Here is a 19,376-nt window from a genome sequence, read left to right as displayed (position 1 = left end):
CACAAAAGCTGGTCTCTCTCTCTCTCCCCCTGCCACCCCCGCCACCAGCCCCCTCCCCCCCCCAGCAGCAGTGGTTGAGGCAGGTGCATTAACAACATTTAAAAGGCATTTGGACAAATACATGGATAGGAAAGATATTTATAAGTTATGGACCAAGCGCAGGGAAATGAGGTTAGTGTGGATGGACATTTTGATCGGCATGGACCATTTTGGGCCGAAGGGTCTGTCTCCGTGCTGTAGGATTCTATGACTCTAAGACTTGGAAATAGAGCAAGAAGCACACAGCAGCTTCACATTCCAAGATTAACAGCCATTTACAGGGAATTTATCTCCATAAATCTCAGCTGTGACAAATATCTGCTAACCGAAGAATTTCTCTTTAATTTGACATGTACATTAATATTAAAGCCTTCTCTTCCTTATTTGTCTTTTCTTTATCCCACCATTCTCTTTGCATGTTAGATAGGTCTATGGGATTCCAATATTCTTTAATCCTTAGGTCAATTAGCTTCTTATTTTTATTTGCAAGAAATCGGATGATGATTAATGAGGAGGCAATGGCCTAGTGGTATTATCGCTGGATTGTTAACCCAGAGACCCAGGTAATGTTCTGGGGACCCAGGTTTGAATCCCACTACAGCAAATAGTGAGATTTGAATTCAATAAATATCTGGACTTAATAATGACCACGAATCCATTGCTGATTGTCGGAAAAACCCATCTGGTTCACTAGCATCCTTTAGGGAAGGCAATCTGCCGTCCTTAACTGGTCTGGCCTACATGTGACTCCAGACCCACAGCAAAGTGATTGACTCTTAACTGCCCACTGGGCAATTAGGGATGGGCAATAAATGCTGCCTGGTCAGTGATGCCCTCATCCTGTGAATGAATAAGGGGGAAAAAAATTATTATAGGATTAGCCAGGTAATGACTCAGAAAATTATGCAACACTAAACTACTACCACGGCCCGATCCTTGTGCTAAACCAAACCATATGCACTCCATCACCGGGGAATTATCGTGCCTATGCATTTGCATCAGATTATCTTCTCATCTGAGTCCTACTATAACACTAGCCAAGCCAGAGGTCCTGTGGAGGACACAGTGCTCCACAGTTACTCAGTCCATCTCGGAGGCCACTCGCCAACCAGAGCTCCGGCTGGTAACCATGCACCAGCGCCAAAATACATCAACATCAGGTTAATCACCCTTTGATTAACCTTGGTCTGGTCCAACTTTCTTTGCCCGAGACATCTCGCAACCAATCCACCTACATGCTGTCATCTGATTGACTTGACCCATCCTGGAGGGCTGAACCCACCGCTACTCCAGGCTATCGTGATTGACACAAGCTCCATCAGTAGCTATTCCAGAATCCTGAGACTGAGTGAACCTAATTTCGGTTCGGGTACAGGAGGGGGTTACCTAGAGCTCTGAGCAAGCCAGACATACAGATCACAATGAATGCACAGACTACTCACTTGTTGGTGGTCCTGCTTCCCATACGTAGAGCCAAATTGTTGGGGTGGAATGACCAAATGATTCCCGACACCAAGGAGTTCACTTCGAGCATCAAAGAGTTTATTGAAATTACGCTGGTGGGAAGAAACCAGTAAAAATCCATAGAGGTCTTCACTAAACAAAGGAAAACATACATTTTAACACAGAGACAACAAGGTGCAGGGCTGGATGAACACAGCAGGCCAAGCAGCATCATAGGAGCAGAGAGACGTTTCGGGCCTAGACCCTTCATCAGAAAAGGGGGAGGGGAAGGGGGTTTTGAAATAAATAGGGAGAGAGTGGGAGGCGGATAGAAGAGGGATAGAGGAGAGGATAGGTGGAGAGGAAACAAACAGGTCGAAGAGGCGGGGATGGAGCCAGGAAAGGTGAGTGTAGGTAGGGAGTTAGGAAGGGGATAGGTCAGTCCAGGGAGGACGGACAGGTCAAGGGGGCGGGATGAGGTTGGTCGGTAGGAGATGGAGGTGCGGCTTGAGGTGGGAGGAGGGGATAGGTGGGAGGAAGAACAGGTTAGGGAGGCAGGGACGAGCTGGACTGGTTTTGGGATGCGGTAGGGGGAGGGGAGATTTTGAAACTTGTGAAATCCACATTGATACCATTGGGCTGCAGGGTTCCCAAGCGGAATATGAGTTGCTGTTCCTGCAACCTTCGGGTGGCATCGTTGTGGCACTGCAGGAGGCCCAGGATGGACATGTCATCTGAGGAATGGGAGGGGGAGTTGAAATGGTTTGCGATTGGGAGGTGCAGTTGTTTAGTGCGACCTGATAGTAGGTGTTCTGCAAAGTGGTCCCCAAGCCTCCGCTTGGTTTCCCTGATGTAGAGGAGGCCACAACGGTAACAGCGGATGCAGTATACCACATTAGCAGATGTGTAGGTGAACATCTGCTTGATGTGGAAGGTCTTCTTAGGGCCTGGGATGGGGGTGAGGGGGGAGGTGTAGGGGCAGGTGTAGCACTTCCTGCGGTAGCAGGGAAAAGTGCCAGGTGTGGTGGGGCCGGAGGGGAGTGTGGAGCGGACAAGGGAGTCACGGAGAGAGTGGTCCCTCCGGAAAGCAGATAAGGGTGGGGAGGGAAAAATATCTTTGGTGGTGGGGTCGGATTGCACATGGCGGAAGTGTTGGAGGATGATGCGTTGGATCCGGGGGTTGGTGGGGGGGTACATGAGGACGAGGGGGATTCTGTTTTGGTTGTTATTGCGGGGAGGGGGTGTGAGGGATGATTTGCGGGAAATGCGGGAGACATGGTCGAGGGCGTTCTCGACCACTGAGGGGGGGAAGTTGCGGTCCTTGAAAAACGAGGACATCTGAGATGTACGGGAGTGGAATGCCTCATCCTGGGAGCAGATGCGGCGGAGACGAAGGAATTGGGAATAGGGGATGGCATTTTTGCAGGAAGGTGGGTGGGACGAGGTGTATTCTAGGTAGCTGTGGGAGTCGGTGGGCTTGAAATGGATATCGGTTTCTAGGTGGTTGCCAGAGATGGAGACAGAGAGGTCCAGGAAGGAGAGACAGGTATTAGAGATGGTCCAGGTGAACTTAAGGTTGGGGTGGAAGGTGTTGGTGAAGTGGATGAACTGTTTGAGCTCCTCGTGGGAGCACGAGGCGGCGCCGATACAGTCATCAATGTAACGGAGGAAGAGGTGGGGTTTAGGGACAGTGTAGGTACGGAAGAGGGATTGTTCCACGTAACCTACAAAGAGACAGGCATAGCTTGGGCCCATGCGGGTATCCATGACCATCCCCTTTGTCTGTAGGAAGTGGGAGGAATTGAAAGAGAAGTTGTTGAGGGTGAGGACGAGTTCGGCTAAGCGGCCTATTCCTCAGACGACATGTCCATCCTGGGCCTCCTGCAGTGCCACAATGATGCTACCCGAAGGTTGCAGGAACAGCAACTCATATTCGGCTTGGGAACCCTGCAGCCCAATGGTATCAATGTGGACTTCACAAGCTTCAAAATCTCCCCTCCCCCTACCACATTCCAAAACCAGCCCAGCTCATCCCTTCCTCCCACCTATTCCCTCCTCCCACTTCAAGCCCCACCCCTATCTCCTACCTACTAACCTCATCCCGCCCCCTTGCCCTGTCCGTCCTCCCTGGACTGACCTATCTCCTCCCTACCTCCCCACCTACACTCACCTTTGCTGGCTCCATCCCCGCCACTTTGACCTGTCTGTCTCCTCTCCACCTATCTTCTCCTCTATCCACCTCCCCCTCTCTTCCTATTTATTTCAGAACCCCCTTCCCCTCCTCCATTTCTGAAGAAGGGTCTCGGCCCGAAACGTCAGCCTTCCTGCTCCTCTGATGCTGCTTGGCCTGCTGTGTTCATCCAGCTCTACACCTTGTTATCTCAGTATTTATACAGTCTCTGTGAATGATTGGACCGAGCTGAGGTTGAGGGTCAGTGATGGTCAGAGGGGAATGTAAGGATTTACCTTATCAGCAAAGGATGGATATATCAGCAAGGTAAATTGATCTGAGGAGTGATATGCAGTGGAAGGCTACAGAAGGCACAGTAAAGGAGTTTGTGCTTGAATGTGTTGTGCCGCTCACTTTTTCTTCCCTGATAGGTCGGTGAATGTCATGTGACATTGCATCACGTACCAAAGCACTTTATTCCTGTTCCTAAATTCCTTTGTCACTTCCAGCCACACCTGTTTATTTTCAGTGGCAGCCTTTTTTCTCCTGGTGTGGGAGTAGAACTACTCTGAAACCCACAGAATCAGAGAGGCATCACTGTAATGTCTTGTTGCCTTGCCACAGTAATCCTCAATTTCTGCAGATTTTGACTCTGTCTACACCATTCTATCATCCTTCAAGTGTGATCCTCACCCTTTAAATAATGGAATGAAAGAGACTGCATCATGTCCTGCTCCAAATGATTGGGAAACCCAGAACTGAGATGCAAATACGGTGGCTGCGGTAGGTAGAAAGCAAACATTGACAGTTATGCTCCTGAAATTTTCTAGTACCTAACACGCTGCTGTCTTGCTTTGGATGAGTCTGAAAGTTCAAGTTCATCTGTAAGCCTCTAACTAACATTGGAAAGTTTTATAACCAACCAAGATCCTGTTCTCACCTAATGTTAACTATTTCATTTCTTTACAGCAGAAATTGATTTTTAATGACCTGAAGTAGAAACTCCAGCTGATTCTGTCCTTTCCTTGCTTGTGGTGCCTGAGGTCAGTTGACTTGACTGCTTCCTTGGCTGTAGTCAATAAATTAATTATAGATCTGAAATTGAACCTGCGACCCTAAAGGATTGGGTTTGACCCTGTGCCAATCAATGTTCTTTAGCCTTTCAAAGGATCACTGGGTTCCAATTGTTTTCTTGTTCGCATCTGTGCTGTGGGATTCAACTTGTGTGGCATGTTCGGATCCTGTGGAGTGCCAGAAAACAATGAAAAGTATACTTGATAGTTTAAGAACTCCAAACATGAAGCTGCAGTAATAAAGTGGTTAAGGGAAATTCCAAGTTTCAACAAAACTTCTACTTAACACACACACAGTACTCACACAATTGTGAGTTCTCAATCCGAGCATTCAACATAGACAATATTGATAAGTTTTGAGGATTCCCATCTTACGAACAAACATTTATTGATTGGATGACTTCAGGGTTTCTTTATTCTGAAAATGGAATGATTTGTTGAAAGGAACTGTGTGTTACAAGGAAGTTTTGTGTAGTACATGAAATGGAAGTTCTCAAGAACTTGGAGTTTCCCTCACATTTGATTCTATTTCAAGGAATTCCTTGTATGGGCACAAAACAAGTTCTAAAACAGCTGACAAAAAATCTAACTTCAGTGTGATTGACTTAATCAGGGTGATGTGCTTTTATGTGAATAACTTAAAAGTGAGTGCCTCACTGGTGAAAGATTTCAGGATGAGGTGAAAGCATTTTTAGAACTTAACCTATCCCTAATAGGCAAATGCATTGCATATTGTGATGCAAAATGGTACATACATTGATCTGTACTGAGTTACATGATCTCAACTTGAGTAATATTTAGAGTGCTCCCATAAAACACTCTTAGGCTAGGGGAAGGTAGAATCCATCAGGGTACCTGCTCCTAATCATCGTCTAGTGAGAGGTCTTAAAGAATTTCTGTTCAGATATTGATAATGATAAGCTCAGTTGGAATAAATAATGTACTCAATTAACTCACTGACACTCACTACTTGGATATGCACAGCATGAATGTCCATTTAGAGTGAGGTATTGGGTCAGTGCATATTATGAAATTGGATATGAATAAAATTGCATATGATGGAATCAAGACAAAACAGTATTGTTGCCAAACCTACCAAATTGCACTGACTTAAGGTGATACTTTTGTGACTGCGGCTGATGAACAAGAACATCAACGAATATAGACATTGTGAATTCTGACATACAGTCAAATTCAAATGGCTCACTACTTCACTGTAGTGGATATTCTCCAAATGGATGAACATAAAGATATTTTATGGTATGGAACATCAGAGAATACACCACAATGTTGTTAAATAAAGGTTCATGTATGCATACTTTTCAATTGACATCACAGAGTGGATGGAGATCAAGAGTTAGAAGTTATTTGATATTTTCCTCTTTTTAACACAAGGACAGAAATCAATTGTTATGTCTGCATTGCAAATTTGACTCATACCATCTAGCTCAGTGTGAATGTATTTCCACCACTTTAAGCATAAATGGTGCCAGAAAATCCAACCATAACAAAAACACAACAGAGCACTGGGCAGTTCATTTGGAAAGATCTCCGGTGTGTGCCAATGAGTGTACTTTTTGAAAAAGTTCAAAGTATGTCTGCGATGTCAATTTCATCTCCAAGCTCTTTCTTCAGACAATGTATCTCTCCTTATAGGGAGATATATTTCTCTTCTTATAGGGAACACTGATCGGAGAGAAAGGAAACTTACTTTCGATTATGACATTTATGGCTTCCCCTTGACTCGTGACTGTAAAAAGCCAAAGTCATATTACTCCAGAAACTGATCAAATTTTACATGAGCATGACAATGTGTAAATCATCATTACATAATCATGCAGATTTTGTGGTCAGCAGCAGATCTGTCCTGTACGCTGTCTGTTGTTCACAGGGTTATAGTGGGCTTTTGAGTGACAAATTATAGTCATGCACTTTATCCAGTCTGATACCCTTTACAAGGGATTGATGGTGTGTATGAGCAGAACAAGTAACAATGAGCATCTTCAACCAATCAGATTGAAGAAAAATAAATACAAAATGCTGTAGATGCTCGAAATCTAAAATAACATGCAGGTCATGCAGACATGTTTGTATTTTATTTTTCCAACCGTGTGCTAGTGGTCTGATATACTAGAATGTGGACTAGTGTGCTGGGAAGGTCAAAGTTTGAGAATCGCCATTAAACATACCTGTACTGCAGGTAAAAGGGGGCAAGATTCTTACTTATTTGTTGGATAGAGTCAAACTCCAATGTTTGTTTGTTTTCTTCATATGCTACTGTATAAAACTTTAGTGGCTATACGCGCGCGCGCGCGCGCACACACACACACACACACACACACACGATATATATATTTATATTTATTTATTATTTATAAAATATATACTATATATATAGAATATGTTTTATAAATAAAGTATATTTTTGAAATAAAAAAACTTACTCATTCTGAGCACTGCCAGTAATTCAGCTTTGAAAGGAGTCAGAGCAAAAGAATTTCAGGCAACCTCAGCCAGCCTGTAGATTTGACAAGGATCTTGAAATCTGCTGTTCAGCAACTGGCATCAATGCCACCAGTGCCATCGAATGTAGCAGGCACAACATTCTATTACCTACCCTTCACAAATGACTGAAAACGACCCATATATATATTGATAACTTTTTTTGGACTTATTTCTCAATTCTAATCTGTGTGTATGAGTGTTGTGCTATTATTTCTTCTCACATTTAGTAACTAATGAACTCACTCTTTTGTTAACTTAAGAAAGTCTGGTTAAATTGGCTTCTTTTTTAAAAAATAAATCCATTTGGTCAGGGAGAAATGAAGCTCTGTTGGGAGCTACAGAGGGAGAGAGTGAATAAAGAAGGGGAGTTCGTTCATCTCTCATCACACATGCTCATAACAATTTGGGGTATCCCATAAGGAGTGTAACAAATTGGGGAACCTCACTCAGAATCTAGTTGCAACACTCTGTAATCAGGATGTTTTGATTATTGTAGGGGGAGGTGTGGCCAAGTGGAATCAAAATACAGCCAACGAATGGGTTCACTGCTGCAGACTAACTAAAGAAATGGAGAAACAGAGAGGGCAAAACAGAGAGGGAGAAATGGAAGAGGGAGAAACAGAGAGGTGAAACTGAGTGTGAAAAAGAGAGGATAAAACAGAGAGGACAAAAAAAGAAAGCATGAAGAAGACAGAAAGAAATATAGAAGAGAAACAAAGAGTAGAAACATTGAGGGTGAAATATAGAGGAAGAAATAGAAGGGGTGAAGAATAGAAGGAAAAATAGAGATCATAGATCATAGAATCCCTACAGTGTGGAAACAGGCCCTTCAGCTCAACAAGTCCACACTGACTCTCAGAGCATCCCACCCAGACCCATCCCGCTGTGACCCACCTAATCTACACATCCCTGAACACTATGGGCAATTTAGCACGGCCAATCCACCTAGCCTGCACATCTTTGGACTGTGTGAGGAAGCCAGAGCACCCAGAGGAAACCCAGGCAAACACAGGGAGAATGTGCAAACTCCACACAGAGGGTTAAATCAAACCCAGGTCCCTGGTGCTGTGAGGCAGCAGTGCTAACCACTGAGCCACCGTGCCACCCAAAAGAGAAGGAGAAATACAAGAAAAAAAGAGAGAGGGAGAAACATTGAGGGTCATACACAGAAGGAGAAACAGAGAGGGAGAAAAAGTAAGGGTGAAACAAAGAGGGCAAAGCAGATTTGGTGAGAAGTAGAAGAAAAATCAGGAAGGGAGAAACAGAAAGGGTATAAATGAAAGAGATAAACTTGGAGGGATAAATGGAGAGGAGAAAAAAGAGGGCAAAGCAGAGATGGAAATACGGGTTGGGGAAGAAAGAGGGTGAAACAAAGTGGCAGAAACAGAAATGGAGAAACAGAGAGTGTGAAATAGAAGGTGAGAAACACAGACGGAAGAATTGAGACAGATACACGGAAAGGCCAAAACAATGTGAGGGAGACAGAGAGGGAAAAACAGAGAGGGTGAAAAGTAGGGTGAAAACCAGAGTGGGAAAAACAGAGAAGAGAAACAAAGAGGGCAAAACACAGAGGATGAAGGAGAGATGGAAGTATAAGTTGGGAAAGTAACAGAGAGGGAGAAAATAGAAAGAGAAACAGAGAGGGAGAAACACAGAGAGAGGAACTGTAATAGATACACAGAAATTCTGAAAGAGAATTGGGAAACAGAGGGAGAAACAGAGAAATGACAGAGATGGCAAAACAGGAGAGACAGGTGTGACGAAACAGAGATGGAGTAACAGACAGAGTGAAACAGAGTGGTCAAAACAGAAAGGGAGATCTACACTTTCCTCACAGTTTACAATTCTTCCAAGTCTTGTGTCAACTGTAAACTTTGAAATTGCCCCTACAATTTTAATGTGTATCAGGAAAAGCAAGGATCCCAGTACCAACCCCTGGGGAACTCCACCAGAAACCTTCCTCCAGCCTGAAAAATATCCATTGACCCATTAGTCTCTGTTTCCTGTCACTCAGCCAATTTTGGGTCCATGTTGCGATTAGCATTTTTATTCTGTGACCTATAATGATCTCCACAAGTCTGCTATCTGGCACTGTATCAAAAGCCTCCTGAAAGTCCATGTATACCGCATTAACAGCATTGCCCTGATCACATCTTTGTGCTTTCTCTTCAAAAACTCTAACAAGATAGTTAAACATTATTTCCCCTTTAGAAATCCGTGCTGACTCTTCCTAATCAACCCATCTTTTCTATGTGCTAATCTCTAGAAGCTTCCCCACCATTGAAGTGAAACTGACTGGTCTGCAATTACAGGGCTTATCCTTATAACCTTTCTTGAACAAGGACTTGCTGCTCACAATGTGATCTCCTCTACACTGGGGAGATGAAGCACAGACTGGGTGACTGCTTTGCAGATCATCTACGCTCTGTCTGCAAACATGATCCCAAGCTTCTAGTTGCCTGCCATTTCAACACACCACCATGTTCTCTGGCCGATGTCTCTGTCTCAGGCCTGATGCTGTGCTCCAATAAAGCTCAGTGCAAGCTGAAAAAACAGCATCAGATTTTCCACTTGGGGACAATACAGCCTTCAGAACAAAATATCGAGTTCAATAGCTTTAGAACCTGAACACTTTGCTCGATGTCCTTTACCCACTCTCACATCCCACACCCTGTCATGGACTGCATTCAGCTCAGTCAAGCCATTCCAACTTACTTATGGTCGCCATTATTAGCTTTACCTTCTCCCTGGCTCACCATTATTCATCCTTTCATTTACCTAACAGGTTGTCTCTGGGTTCTGTTTCTGCCTTTCGCTTACTCCTTCTCCCTCCGCCCATTCCCTGTCTTCGGCATATATGCCACCTTTTCCTAGCTACAAGGGTCACTGGACCTGCAATATTAACACTGTTTTCTCTCCACACACAGATCTGCTGAGTTTCTCCAGCAATTTCTGTTTCTGTTTCTGATTTCCAGCATCCGCAGTTCTTTGTTTTATTTTGTTATGTTGTTGAACATGGATTTCATAGAATCATAGAATCCCTACAGTGTGGAAACAGGCCCTTCAGCCCAACAAGTCCACACCAACCCTCAGAGCATCCCACCCAGACCCATCCCTCTTTAACCCTAATCCTTTGAACACTACGGGCAACTTGGCATGGCCAATCCACCTAAACTGCACATCTTTGGACTGCGGGAGGAAACCGGAGCTCCCGGAGGAAACCCAGGCAGACGCAGGGAGAATGTGCAAACTCCACACAGACAGTTGCCCAAAATGTGGTCTTGAACCCGGGCTCCTGGCGCTGTGAGGCAGCAGTGCTAACCACTGAGCCCTTATTAGGCTATTAAAAATTCACTTGACCCTGGAAGCACTAGCCCAAACATTTTGTGCTATATTCGATGTAAGCAGCGGGTAAGTATTATAACTTCATACCTTTTCATTGAATGTACTAGTGAGGTACTGCAGTGCTGCTGCCTGTGGACAAACAGCAACTTCCAGATTTCTACATTTAACTGTCAGAGGTTGTTGTGTGATATGCTCCCTAATTAATGCACATTGTCTCATCATTATTCTCAATCTGAAACCTGAGACAATACATGTCACAACTTGTCTCTGAATCAGAAGGGACATATTCAAGACTTGGAGAATTAGAAAGTAGAATGACAAAGAGGATCCCCAGATTTAGAGGTTTCAATTCTGATGTAAACTTGAAGAAACATGAGATTTAATGTTTGAAAGGAATAAGCTGAAGGGTGATCTGGAAAGTTGGTAAAAGAGTCAGCTATTGAGATCCTCAAGCCTGTTTACATCATTGAATTAGATCAAAGCTGATCTGTATCTTTAACTACATTAATCCACTATACTTTATTGTAGTATTCTATAGTCAGCCTAATTTCCACTTCGCTTTACATTCATGTAACTTTGATACTGCCTCATTTGTTGACTATGGGTGATTAACTACACAAATGGTGCATTTGCTTTTTAGGAGTGCATTGCTTATACATGGGTGGTATGGTGGCTCAGTGGTTAGTACCACTACCTCGCAGCACCAAGGACCTGGGTTCACGTCCACCCACTGTGCAGAGTTTGCCCCTTCTCCGTGTGTGTGTGTTCCTCCCACAGTCCAAACAGGTACAGGTCAGGTGGGTTAGCCATAGGATTTACAGGGATATGGTAGGGGGAGTGTATCGGGTTGGGATGCTTTTTGGAGGGTCAATACAGCCTATTTCCACACTATAGGGATTCTATATTTTAGCGCATGTTTATTAGTAGATTTGCCTATTAATGCTCAGCCAGCTTGCTACAATCAATCTGTTTCTCATTGCTTCGTAGTTTGTCTTCTTATGGCTCTGTCCTCTCCCTTCCAAAACTTCAATCCCATTATGACCAATATTTGTGAGATGTTCCCTTACAATTCCCTAACAACATTGACACCACATTGTTGCCATTTCGAATACAATAAATAATTGATATGTTCTTAACCCAATGGGACTGACCAAAACAGCATCTCCTGCTATAACATCTCACCCAATTGTTCTATAATTGGCCTGGCCAGTGTTGAATTGAGCCAAACTGACCTGGATCGTCAAAGATTTAATCCCGAGTGTATGTTAAGAAAATATGACTGTTGTAAATATAGATTCAAACCGTGGTGTCTGCTAAATTAGTAGACCCAAGCTGAAAAACAAAAAGACATAATGGTTGTGCACAATATCCCGAGGTTAAGCAGAGGAGGTATGTGGGTGTACATTTATGCATGCATTTAAATCAGTAATCTGTGTACATTCACATGCATTTCTCATGGCAGTGGGTCAGTTTGAAACGTAATCCAGGTTTAGTTTGTAAACTTAAATATTTGTCCAATGAATTCTTCAATCTCTTCTTTCAAAGCCTTTCCTTGTCAGCATTTGGGACTGAGGATCTTGCAAAAATAGCATCTTTGGTCTCTTGCAAGTGCATTAAAAAAAGGGTCTGGCTCACTCTCAAATACAGACGCAGCAATTATACCCAGGGGATTTCTTTTCAAGTACAGAGCGTTTGTTAAGATTTCAGGTCAATGATCCTACCTCAGTTCTGAAAACAAAAGACTGAAGCATTAATTCTGTTTCTCTCCCCGCAGATTCTTTCCAATGATGTGTTTCCAGAAGTTTCTATCCTTACATCAGATTTCCAGCATCTGCACTGTTTTGCTTTTGTGATTGTATATGTTTATGTTTTGGGAGGGTAAAGATGCAGGAATTTTCAAAACTTTCTTTTTAAAAAATCGCAACGTTACACACTCTATTGACGCATTTAACTAGACGTTTATACTTTATTTTGGCTTGTCATGTTTAGCCGTGCCCGCCCACCTCTTCCCCAATCCCAGCTTCTTATTCTCATGGCTGAAAACAGGCAGGTAGTTGCTCAAGGTGGAGGTACCCATTAACCTTGTGGAGTAGCGGAATGCTCTGTGCCTGCAATTTTGTGTTGCCTGAGATTTTCCTCTTAGGAAGTTGATACAGGACAAAGTATAAACTTCCCCATGAACAGAGGAGAAATATTTATTCACAGCCGCCGGCTGTAGCTACTTCTATCAATCTGCTGTCATGGTATGTCGCATTCATCTGTCTCACAAATCCACTGTAGTTATGGTAGTAGCTGCAGCTGATGGTATAAGTAGGTGTTAGCAAATCAATAACACCGAAAGCAAAACCTCAGGAAGATCAGAAAGGGCCCAAATCTGTATTAAATTATTTCATATCAGCTAGGACAATAGCTCCTTGGTGTGAAAGCGGTAAACAAAATGGCCAGAGTTCCTGTTTCTGACCAATGTCAAGTAATCCTGTTGGGTACAACTTGTACTTATGTAGCCCCTTTAATGGATGCAGGCACTTTACATGGACCTTATCAGCCAATATTTGGCGCCAAGCTTCCTGAGGAAGTATTGAGGCCGGTGAAAAGAGGATGGTTTAAAGGGCATCTTAAAGGATGAGGGAATAGCAACCAGAGGGAAAACTCTCAGGATTGAATTAGCCTCAATGAGGTTTCACCCCCACCCAGAACCCTTCCCTCCTAGAAGGGAAGCAATGGCCCAGTGGTATTGTCACTGAGCTGTTAACCCAGAGACCCCAATAATGTTCTGGGAACTCAGGTTCAAACCCTGCCACAGCAGATGATGGAATTTGAATTCAATAAGTATCATGAATTAAGAGTCTAATGATGACCATGAATTCATTGCTGATTGTTTTGGTGGGTGGGGGGGAAAGATTGGTTGGGGGATTGTTGGTTGACTCTTAACTGCCCTCTGGCCAATTAGGCAATAAATGCTGGTTTAGCCAGTGACGCTTGAATGAATTAAAAAAAAGGATGGATATATCACCAGGAGAGTGGGAGGGGGAGTTAAAGTGGATGGCAACTGGAAGGTCAGGCTGGAATATTCCCCATTTGCCTGGATGATTGCAGATCCAACAACATACACCACATCCAAAAATATCCACTCCCTCCACCATCGATGCTCAGTAGGTGCAGTGTGCACAATCTGCAAGATGCACTGCAGAAATTCACCAAAAGTCCTTAGCCAACACCTTCCAAACCCACAACCACTTCTATCTAGAAAGATAAGGGTGGCAAATACATGGGAACACCATCACATGCAAGTTCCCTCCAAGCCACTCACCACCTTGATTTGGAAATATATTGCTATTCCTTCACTGTCACTGGTTCAAAATCCTTGAATGTTCTGTCATAGAACATTCTGGGTCAACCTACAGCACATGGATCGCTGTGGTTCAATAAGGCAGCTCATTACCACCTTCTCAAGGGCAACTATAGATGGCAATAACTTCAGGCCAGCCAGCGATGCCCATGTCATTCCAAAAATAAAAAGATCAAGTTTAACACAAAAATTAAGAGTTAAGGAGAAAAAAATCTGTACATGGGCTAAAGAGTAGATCAGCGGGTGAAAGGACTTCCTTTATCTGAGTACGTGAAATCGAAAGCAAGAAAACTTTTGTGCTTGAACATACAAGACAAAACTTTTAAATTACCTGTGCTCTTAAAATATAAGATAACATGCAATATAAAAAGGTCATTTGGCCCATCAAACTGTTGTACAGTTCATGTATAATCTATCCCCATCCATACCTGCATTTTTTTTGCTCACCTGAAGGAAAATATCTTCAGTGCTTCCAGCTAACCTTGCAAGATGATTGAATTAAACTACCCGACATAGTGTCAAAATCTCAAGTTGTGTCAGCTTCATGTCACTTGCATTGGTTAGATTGTCATTACAAGATTAACTTTAATTTGCTTGTCACAATGGTTAGTAAGTGTTGCTTCCTCCCTAAATTTGATCTGTTATGTTGCATGAATTGCTTTGATTCATACAATCATCCTTGTATGTCCCTTTTACTTTGTTTTAACTTATTAGTCTGCTCTAATGAAATATCAATGAACTTGCCTCATGTCAGTCGATTTTTCTAAAGTTTAAATTTCAATAGTTCATTTACACAGACAATAATGGATAAATTAAAATCAGAAATGCTCAGGAAATGATGTTTCATTCTGTGTGTATGTGCAGAATTGGAGTCAATATTTCAATATTAAGAGTCGCCCTTTTCAGGCACAGATGAGGAAAAGCTTTTTCTCTCAGAGCACTATGAAGCTTTGGAATTCTCTGCCTCAGAAGTAGGAGCAGGTGGGCTCATTGAATATTTTTACGTGGAGGTAAATAGATTCTTGTTAGGTGTGGGAGTAGATAAGAATCTGGAAGTTAAAACACAAACAAATCAGCCACAATCTTATTGAATAAGATGTGAGAACATGAGACAGGTCTGATGTATTTTGAAATAGTCAATGATAGAGGCAAAGAAGGCATAAACAAAGATCTCAGCAGCAGTTGAACTGTGGCAAGGGCAAGGTTATGAAGGTGGCTTAAGCTATGTTTCAGATACTTGGTGAGAAACTCATCTTGAAGTAAAATACAACCTAAGGCTTAACAGCCTGGTTCAGCCTTAAATAGATGGCAGGAAGAAATATGGTTGGTGGCTAGGGAACAGATCTGAGAGTGGAACAGAAGACATTAGCTTCAGTATTCCCAATGTTTAGTCAGAGGAACTTTCTGCTCCAATTCTCATTGTCAGGCAAGAAAACTAACAACTTGAGGCAGAGTTAGGTGTTGCCAGCATACATGTGGAAAGTAATAGTGTGTACTCCAGAGGGCAGCATGTGGGTGTGAAATAGGAGGGAGCCAAGGAAATCCTTGGGGGCCACCAGAGATAATGATATTCAAGCAGCAAGAGAAGCCACTGCAAAGGGTTTTTTATTTTTAGTTCATTTCAGTGTCTGTCACTGGCTGGGCCATCATTTATCACTCCCTAATTGCCCTAGGGAAGGTAGTGTAGAGCTGCCTTATTAAACCATGCAGTTCTTGAGAACTAGGGGCACCCACAGTACTACTATCACATCATAGAATCATAGAATCCCCAGTGTGGAGACAGGCCATTTGGCCCATTGAGTCCACACCGAGCCTCCAGAGAACATCCCACCCAGACCCATCTCCCTACCCTACCCCGGAAACCCTGCATTTCCCATGGCTAATCCACCTTGCCTGCACATCCCTGCACACTACAGGCAATTTAAGATGGCCAATCCATCCAACCATCTTTGGACTGTGGCAGGAAACTGAAGTACCTGGACGAAACCCACGCAGACACAGGGAGAATGTTCAAACTCCAGAGACACAGTTGCCCGAGGGTGGAATCGAACCTGCGTCCCTGGTGCTGTGACGTCACAGTGCTAACCACTGAGCCACCATACTGTCCCTATTAGGGAGGGAATTCCAGTATTTTGACCCAGTGATAATGAGGGAATAGTGATATAATTCCAAGTCAGGATGGTGTGTGGTTTGGAGGGTAACTTGCAGGTGGTGGTGTTCCTGGACATCTGTTGTCCTTGTTCTTCGAGACAGTAGAGGTCATGAGTTTGGAAGATGCTGTCAGAGGACCCTTGGGAAAGTTAGTGTAGTGTAGCCTGCAAGTGATGCCCAGTGATGCTACTGTACATCAGTGTTGAAGGAATGAATGTGGAAGGTGATGGACAAAGTGCTAAACATTCCATTTAATAAATCAAGCTGATTCTCTGGCTATGACAAGATAAAAGAAGATTGAAATCACATGGGGGCACTGTCACTGAGCTGGGTAATAGTGGGGAGGCTTTGGAAGAGGATAAAGTGGTCAACCAGCTTAAAGGCTATAGATAAGTTGTGAAGGATGAGGAGGAACGTTCCTTGATATGATCCTCATTCCAAGAGAGGCAAAATTGAAAGGAAACTGTGTATAACTGGTTTGAACACTCACTACCACTCACTAGCTGGACCACATAAAATATTATTGTTTGCTGCTGTTGTTTGGTAACTGTTCACTATTCTGAATCATTTGGGAATGCAAAAGTAATCCTGGCACTTTTCCCCAACTAAAAGTCCTCTTCTTAAATCTCTCTCCATTTTTTGGTTTACCTTCAATGACAAGTTTACTGAGCCATCAAAGCTGGAGTTGGGGGTGTATTCAGAAGATCGGTCGCTGTAATAATGTTGTGGTGAATGGAGAACCAAATTGGGATTTTGAAAGTGCAGTTGTCAGTGAACGGGGAAGAGATTTTCTGAAAGCAGATGAGAAAGAAGAAAGATTGGAAAGATAAATGAGGATGAAGAAGAAGAGTGATGCAAGGATTAGAGATAGTCTGAATTGTGATGGGCACATTGGGAGTAGCGAGGCCTCATGGAGTGACAATGAGAAGGGGTTGGCTGTGGATATGGCTTGGAAAGTTCACATGGAAGGAGAGATTAAGGGAGAATAGTAGGCTCATAGAATAGAGAACATGATACACATGTACAAACATTGGTTAATCCTTACTCATTTCTGGTTCCCGTTATTATGCGCTGCTGTCCATGTTGTCTGTGGTTTTTCAATGTAAGATTGCAGCAAAGAAGTGAGAGAGATTTCAGAGCCTGTACCCACAACACCACCTATCCGTGCATGAAATATAGACCCAGATTTTGCAAGGCAGATCACAGTAATGGTGTCAAGTTCACATCATTGAAATGGTGAGAAACAAAGCATCTTCACAAGTGTCTAAAAGTGGACATTGTGGTGTGTCATCCTGCACTACTTCAGAGCGTCACCTTTGCACACCCTAAGGCTGAAAGTAACAATGAAGAAATGGCTCATATCTATTAACAACAAAATATTTTTGGTGCCACACAGGAGGGCTGGTGTTTCCAGGTGGAAAGACCGTCAAGAGTCACTTCACAAAGGCATTCTTGAAGACGTCAAACATTATCATCAACCTTGGGAATCCCTGGCTTATGACCAATCAAATGGAGAAGGCTCAGTCAGGATGATGACAAACAAATTGAGAGGCTTTGTCAGGAAGACACAGAGGCAAAGTGGAAGTGTCAGGGAGATGGCAGAAACCTCCCAGCAACTCATCTACCTGACTCTTGAAGCACCACCTACCCTATTTGCAACAGAGTCCACTGTTCATGTATTTTAACTATTAGCCATCTCAAAATCCATTAGAATGGAAGCAAGTCTTCCTCCATTCTGAGGGACTGCTTTGGAAGAAGAAGACACAGAAGATAAAAGTCCAGTGCAATGCAGTCACTGGTACTAGAAGACATTACAAATTTCAAAACAATTGTGAAAAGGATCTGACTTATTAAATGATTTAATTAAAAAAAAACCTTTTAACATTATTCTGATACCATTTATCTAACTTATCTGACAAAATGTAAAAATATATGATTTTATACAATGACTGATAAAATTTATCTGACCATAAAAAACATGTATAGATTTATAATTTTTTGAAATGATTTTGTTCAAATTTGTCTGATGTTTTGATAGGAATCTATTATGACGGATACTGCAGCAATTTAGTTTTGACAGACACTGCCTGGGTGCATGAAGTATCACACACCCGAAGCATCGTTCCACCATACCACAGGCTTGCACGAACGAAAGAAATGCAACAGCTTGCATACTCAGTACCAGCAAACATTTCTTTCCTGTAGCTGGAGGAGGATCATTGGTAAAGTTGTGACCTCCTCTGACTTGGATAGTCACAAAGCTTCCAGCAGGGTGCACTGCTATCGTAATAATACAGATAAGCTCATTGAGTTTATCCCTTCAGTCACACAGCCCCATTGAAATCAATTGTAGCAGTCATTAGAACAGCCGAGATCAGCTAAACCAGTACAGACTAATAACATTACGCTCTACTTTTTCCCCCAACTTACTGAGGAAGCTTTTAAAAATATTCCAAAAATCTCTGGTTTGAACCATTGCCAGTGAACTTTTTGAAAGTTTACTGTAGGGCCTATAGTACTCAATAGTATAGAACTCCCTGCTGTTGTGGAATCTATGTTGTTGAGATGAGATCAAGAGAGACCCAGGTTCAGTTATGCAATGTGTGGATATCAGTGTGTTAGCACTCCATGTGTGGCATGAATTGGACTCATGCTGTTCGATTAGACCCTCTGAACCAGGAGCCGACAAGGGACATTGCAGCTGACCTCAATGTATTTGGGATTTTGGTGAAGAAAATTTCAGTTGGGAAACTGCACTTTATTGCCTCCCTTTAATTCATACTGGAAAGCCTGTATGGTGAAGCAATAGGTGTAGTAGATTTGGATTGGTGTACCCCACAAGTAAACAGCTTTCCAACACCAGTGAGACTTTCCCACTAAGTATAAGCTTTGCTGAAAATTGGATTGATTGGCAAGTGGAATTTTCCAACTGCGCTTTTAATACAGTGCAAGTAAAGAAGATGTAGCGTAGAAATTCACTTATCCAACTGCTGATTGCCACATTATGCATCAAAAGCACTGGTTATGATTGAGCCCACATCTATTCTCAGTGAGAAAGCCAGGGTAAGAATAATGAATGAAACCTGCCTAATTCAACATCCAGTTACATGCATAAGTAACGTTTTCACAAAAGCTTTACTATATTACTTTATAATAATTTTCCTCCGCTTTTCTAATATGAATGTCTAGTTATGGGAAAAACACGTTCGACCTGCACAGGTCCACTCTTTCTATTGTTTTTAGAGTAACAGTGTGTGGAGTTGTCTTAAAGCACCAACATACAAACCTCTGCAGTGCTTAT

The 19,376-nt window shown here is 42.8% G+C and overlaps 1 protein-coding gene across 1 annotated transcript in view; it reads left to right on the top strand.

The window, feature by feature from the left end:
- LOC109936583 (transforming growth factor beta activator LRRC32-like) overlaps positions 1–17,984 on the top strand; it is a 267,744-nt gene extending 249,760 nt beyond the window's left edge. Inside the window, exon 3 of the mRNA XM_048605462.1 lies at positions 17,472–17,984. Within this exon, the coding sequence (XP_048461419.1) occupies positions 17,472–17,760 (289 nt within the window). The 3' untranslated portion in view covers positions 17,761–17,984. The remainder of the gene's footprint in view (positions 1–17,471) is intronic.
- The last annotated feature ends 1,392 nt before the right edge of the window (positions 17,985–19,376 follow it).

The sequence above is a fragment of the Rhincodon typus genome, chromosome 14 (genome assembly GCF_021869965.1).
Source record: "Rhincodon typus isolate 14 chromosome 14, sRhiTyp1.1, whole genome shotgun sequence".
Taxonomy (NCBI): Eukaryota; Metazoa; Chordata; class Chondrichthyes; order Orectolobiformes; family Rhincodontidae; genus Rhincodon; species Rhincodon typus.
Note: the sequence above shows the minus strand (reverse complement) of the source record. Positions and strands in the feature narration are given on the sequence as shown.